The sequence below is a fragment of the Heptranchias perlo genome, chromosome 18, assembly GCF_035084215.1.
Source record: "Heptranchias perlo isolate sHepPer1 chromosome 18, sHepPer1.hap1, whole genome shotgun sequence".
In the NCBI taxonomy this organism is placed as follows: Eukaryota; Metazoa; Chordata; class Chondrichthyes; order Hexanchiformes; family Hexanchidae; genus Heptranchias; species Heptranchias perlo.
The window spans coordinates 43,689,846-43,696,180 of NC_090342.1; the positions used below are offsets into that span (position 1 = coordinate 43,689,846).

General features: G+C 45.3%; 1 protein-coding gene across 2 annotated transcripts in view; it reads right to left on the reverse strand.

The window, feature by feature from the left end:
* LOC137334820 (actin nucleation-promoting factor WASL-like) overlaps nt 1-5,989 on the reverse strand; it is a 78,913-nt gene extending 72,924 nt beyond the window's left edge. The window contains exon 1 of one of the 2 annotated variants that reach the window (XM_067999820.1): nt 5,651-5,989. In XM_067999820.1, coding sequence (XP_067855921.1) covers nt 5,651-5,764 — 114 coding nt within the window. In that variant the 5' untranslated portion in view covers nt 5,765-5,989. The remainder of the gene's footprint in view (nt 1-5,650) is intronic. The other variant, XM_067999821.1, reaches the window with a different exon arrangement.
* Between the last annotated feature and the right edge of the window lie 346 nt (nt 5,990-6,335).

A 6,335-nucleotide genomic window follows, 5' to 3' on the forward strand; every position in this document is an offset into this window, starting at 1 on the left:
ATCCCAGCCCACAAGAAAACCTCCATAACATCCAGGCTTGGACTGACAGTGGCAAGTAACATTCACACGACATAAGTAGTTGAGTAATGACCATCTCGAACAAGAGAAAGACCAGAAATCTCCCCATGACCTTCAATGGCACCATTATCGCTGAGTCCCCACTAACAACATTTTAGGGGTTACCACTTAACTAGACCAGCTATGTCAACACTGTCAGCAAGAGCAGGGCAGAGGCTGGGTACTCCGAGAAATGACTCACTGCCTGACCTTTCAAAGTCTATCCACCATCTACAAGTCTCAAGTTAGCAGTGTGATGAAATATTCACCATTCCCCTGGAGTCGTAACAACAGTCAAAGCTCAACACCAGGTGAGAGCAGTTTGCTTGACTGGTGCCATAGCCACTGGATTCACTATCCACCTCTCCACCACTGCGCACTGTGACAGTAGTATGTACAATCTGCAGGATGCACTAGTGCAACTCTAAGGTTACTTTGACAGCACCTTCCTCCCTTGCGATCTCTACCACCAAGGACAATGTGGTGAGTAGCAATGTGGTGGGAACAATCCCTCCAACTTGTCTTCCAGTTCACACACCATCTTGACTTGGATATAGATCACCATTCCTTCATTGCTGTGGGTCAAAATCCAGAATTTCCTGCCTAACACTATTGTGGGAGCACCATCACCACAAAGTTTAAGAAGGCCCGCCACCACCTTCTCAGAACAACCAGGGATGATTGGTAAGGCTACATTTACTAGTGTTGCCCACATCCCACGATCAAAAAAAAGATGCTGTCTTAAACATTAACCTGTCTTTTTCTCTCTACAGATGCTGACTGACTTGCTGTGCATTTCCAGCATTTTCTGTTTGTTTCATTGGCTCCCTGTGCCCCAGCAAATAAATTTCAAAATTGCCATCCACACTTTGAACTCTCTCCATTGCCTCACCTCACCCTACCGTAGCAATCTCCTCCAGCATTACAGACCAGTATACACCCTCTGTTCCTGTAATACCAGGCAACTTCTTGCTCTGAGGCCCACCATTGGGTGCTCTTTCCTCCCTAAATTACTTCACTTCTACCTCCTTCCCTCCAAAATCCATCTCAATTCTGCCTTCATCCTTCTAGCTAAAGATTATGGTACTCGTAGGTCTGCAAAGTCTCTCCCTCCACTTACTTCATTTTCTCTTCTCCCCCACCACCACTCGTCTCCCTCTCTCCCCATATCCTTTTTCACCACTGTATATGTGTCTCTACTTCTCACTGTCTTCAGCTCTTCTCTTTCACACGAGAAAGCCAAGAAACACTCAAGCCCGACAGGTGAGATATGAAGCACACAAGGTAACTTAAGAACATAGGAAACAGGAGGAATAGGTTGTACGGCCTTCCGAGCCTGCTCCGCCATTCAATAAGATCATGGTTGATCTTAAACTTCAACTCCATTTTCCTGCGCCAATCCCCATATCCTTTGATTCCATTACAGTCCAAAAATCTATCGATCTCAGTCTTGAATATACTCAACGACTGAGCATCCACAGCTCTCCGGGGTAGAGAATTCCAAAGATTCAACCCCAAGTGAAGAAATTCCTCCTCATCTCAGTCCTAAATGTCTGACCCCTTATCCCAAGACTATGTCCCCTAGTTCTAGACTCTACAGCCAGAGGAAACAGCCTCTCAGCATCTACCATGTCAAGCCATCTTGGAATCTTATATGTTTCAATGAGATCACCTCGCATTCTTCTAAACTCCAGAGGGAATAGGCCTATTCTACTCAATCTCACCTCAAAGGTCAACCTTCTCATCCCAAGACTCAATCTAGTGAGCCTTCGTTGCTCCGCCTCTAAGGCGAGTATATCCTTCCTTCGGTAACGGTACACAGTACTCCAGGTGTGGTCTCACCAAAGCCCTGTACAATTGTGGTAAGACTTCCTTACCCTTGTACTCCAACACCCTTGCAATAAAGGCTAACATACTATTTGCCTTCCTAATTGCTTGCTGCATCTGCATGTTAACTTTGTGTTTTGTGTACAAGGACAACCAAATCCCTCTGAACATTTAATAGTTTCTCACCATTTAAAAAAATATTCAACTGTTCCTTCCAAAGTGAATAACAGTAAGCAGCAGGGTAGTATTTAATTGGTAGGGCAAGCTGGGAAGCACTTAGGACAAATGGACCAGAAACCACTCAATGCAAGTAAATAAATAAGTTGGCAAGCTGAGGAACAATCTGGGCAGGTGGACAAGATAGCATACGAGATGAGCGAAGAACCCCCCAGGTCAGGCAGGCAGACCGAGAACCATTCAGGGTAGGCGAACAAAACTTTGCAGCGTTCAAAGTGAATGTTTGAAGATTGGGAGGACTCCGGAGCTCGGGGTCCGTAGGCAGTTAGGGAGGGGGTCGGGAGAATGGGGAGGTGGGAATGTGTGCTGGGAACAACTGAGGGCATGGAAGTAGTAAGGGATAGGTGCACTGGAGGAATTTTGGGTCATGGGAGCACTGGGCAAATATGAGACAGTGTATACAGTGTGTGAGCCTGTGGGTGTGAAGGGTGTGACTCAGAAAATCCACTTCATGAGCCCATGCAAATTGGGAAGTGCAACACATTCATGGAAATCCAAAAGTCTTCTATAGGCATATAAATAGTAAATGGGTAGTAAGAGGAGGGGTGTGCCGATTAGGGACCAAAAAGGAGGCAGAAGGTATGGCTGAGGGACTGAATATTTTGCATTTGTCTTCACCAAGGAATAAGATGCTGCCAAGTAAAAGAGGATAGTTGAGATATTGGATGGGCTAAAAATTGATAAAGGAGGTACTAGAAAGGCTAGTTGTACTTAAAGTCCAAATGGGATGCATCCTAGGTTGCTGAGGGAAGTAAGGGTGGAAATTGCAGAGGTACTGGCCATAATCTTCCAATCATCCTTAGATACAGGGGTGGTGCCAGAAGACTGGAGAACTGCTAGTGTTACACCCTTGTTCAAAAAAGGGTGCAAGGATTAACCCAGCAACTACAGGCCAGTCAGTTTAACCTCGGTGGTGGGGAAACTTTTTAGAACGATAATCGGGACAAAGTTAACAGTCACTTGGACAAGTGTGGATTAATTAAAGAAAGCCAGCACGGATCTGTTAAAGGCAAATCGTGTTTAACTAACTTGATTGAGTTTTTTTGATGAAGTAACAGAAAGGGTAGATGAAGGCAATGCAGTTGATGTGGTGTATATGGACTCCCAAAAGGCGTTTGATAAAGTGCCTCATAATAGGCTTGTCAGCAAAGTTGATGCCCATGGAATAAAAGGGGCAGTGGCAGCATGGACACAAAATTGGCTAAGTGACAGGAAACAGCATAGTGGTGAACGGTTGTTTTTTGGACTGGAGGAAGGTATACACTGGTGTTCCCCAGGGGTCAGTACTAGGACCTCTGTTTTTCTTGATACACATTAATGATTTGGACTTGGGTGTACAGTGCACAATTTCAAATTCTGCAGATGACACAAAACTTGGAAGTGTAGTGAACAGTAAGGAGGATAGTGATAGACTTCAAGAGGACATAGACAGGCTGGTGGAATGGGCGGATGAAATTTAACGCACAGAAGTGCTAAGTGATACACTTTGGTAGGAAGAATGAGGAGGGGTGATATAAACTAAAGAGTACAATTCTAAAGGGGGTTCAGGAACAGAGAGACCTGAGGGTATATGTGCACAAATCGCTGAAGGTGGCAGGACAGGTTGAGAAAGCGGTTAAAAAAGCACACAGGATCCTGGGCTCTATAAATAGAAGCATAGAGTACAAAAGTAAGGAAGTTATGATGAACCTTTATAAAACACTGGTTCGACTACAACTGGAGTATTGTGTCCAATTCTGGGAACCACACATTAGGAAGGATATGAAGGCTTTAGAGAGGGTACAGAAGAGATTTACTAGAATGATTCCAGGGATGAGGGACTTCAGTTACGTGGATAGACTGGAGAAGCTGGGGTTGTTCTCCTTAGAGCAGAAAAGGTTGAGAGAAGATTTGATAGAGGTGTTCAAAATCATGAGGGGGTCTAGACAGCGTAGATAGAGAGAAGCACTTCCCATTGGTAGAAGGGTCGAGAACCAGAGGACACAGATTTAAGGTAATTGGCAAAAGAACCAAAGGCAACAAGGAAAATATTTTTTTTTACACACAGCAAGTGCTTATGATCTAGAATGCACTGCCTGAAAGGGATTCAATCGTGGCTTTAAAAGGGGAATTAGATAAGTACGTGAAGGAAAAAATGTGCAGGGCTATGGGGAAAGGGTGGGACTGGCTGGATTGCTCTTGCAGAGAGCCGGCATGGACTCGACAGGCTGAATGGTTACAACACAGAAGGAGGCCATTCTATGTGCACTCATACTAGGTTTTGGGGAAGCCACGTATTAATAGGCTATGCTTTTACTGTGAGTGAAAGATGCAGAAATAACATTACTTATGGGCCCATTCTTTGCAACTCTCTGCATCACAATGTATTCAAGTCATATATATTTATGAAGCAAACCATGTATATTTAAAAACCTTCACTTTACAATGACATCTTGCACTTTACAATCACATCTGGCAAACTGCTTAACAGTGCACTCGCAAAAACTATGCTAACACAAATTAAATGGTTTATTATGTATTGAAAACAACTTTACTTCGACATAGGAATTTACCCCTCTTGCTTTGCAGTATTTTGTAAAAGGCAATCTACCTATAGGACCAGCTTCCCGTTGGCACAAATTCGACACTGGTGTTTAACAGGTAAAAAGGACACTGTACAGACCGACTTGATGCAAATCTCTTTGAAAGACAGCGTAAAGTAAAGCTATGCCAGTACGCTATGTAGTGACTAGTTTATATTTATTGAGATTTCATTTTATAATGAAATAGCACCCTCTTGATATTCGGTAAACAAATACACGAATCCTCATGTCAAACAATATCAAAAAACGTGATACCCCAACAGGAAAATCCCAAATTTATACTCGTAACCTTACGAGGATTTCAGTAAAGCATAAGTCGTGCACGAAATTTTTACACTACGTCTTCTTGAACTGTAAAAGCGCATTTTTTTTGGAGTGTGTTCCATCTGACACATCATAACAGAAACTTCACTGATAATAGTGCGTAAAATATACGGTTTTTTCTTTGCAGATTATTTTAACGTAGCTCCCAACTGCGCAGTACAATAACTAAAGAAGAGCTGCTTGCTCTTAAATTGATCACGGGAATTCACCGAGCTTAGCTGGCTTGTGGTATTATTTAACACAACTGCACGTGAACTGCTTCCTCTCTTGACGTGGTCGCAGACGTTTGTTGTGAGAGGCCCCGGGCAGCACCCTCCCTCTTAACCCGAAGCATAGCAACCGAATTCCGCCCTCCCCCTCCGCCTCCGCCCTCTCTCTCTTTTCATCCCGACACCGGCAATTGGAATCTATTTTTGCATCATCCTCCTGCTTCTCCGCGCGGTTTGCTCAGGCCCGAGTTTTAGCTCAGGGACTTTTATAAGGGCCACAGCTCTGCCTCCGCGCACTGCAGGTACCACAGGCCCGAGCCGCACTCCCAGTAGAGCGCAGGTACCAGGGACTGGCCGTAGCCCATGCCCGAGCTCCGCTCTCCTCCCCGCTCCCTGCAAGTACCATGGACTCACCAGGCACTTCCTCCCCAGGCAGTTGAAGAGACACTCGTTCTCCTGCGGGGTGAGAAGCATCGAGCCGCTGTTAGTGGCCCGCGGTCGGTTGCCACTCTGCTGGTTGGAAATCATTCCTCACACACTCGACGCTCTATTAAACAAGCGGTCCGGCCTCGCCTCTCCTCTCCCTTCAGCTGCTCCTCGATACCATGGCCGACAGGGCGCGATGCCAGTACGTGTCCGTCCCGCGATCCCAATCACCGCACGCTCACCATCACCAGCCGCCGGGCTTCAAACATTCAAACTTGTTCTTCAACTTTCTGCCCAACGGAAACCCAACATGGCTCCCGGCGCACACCAACCAAGCGGGGGGAAGATGGTACGTTTTTATTAAAATTCATTCAACTACACCCGCATTTTCTCCAGTGAAAATATGCCTCCGTGTCTGTGTAGTTTTTTTTCAAAATTTGTCTTATTTAAATAAATATCCGCGAGAAATTGGAGTGAGAGAATATTGATAGTGGTTTTATTTATTTATTGGTGCGCTTCTGTTCGCAAATGGTTTCGACCTGTTTGACGTATGATGAATACAGTTTGGTGGTGGGAAGAGCAGAGGGGAAGAGTGGGGAGAACTGGGGGAAGAGCAGAGGGGAAGAGTGGGGAGAACTGGGGGAAGAGCAGAGGGGAAGAGTGGGGAGAACTG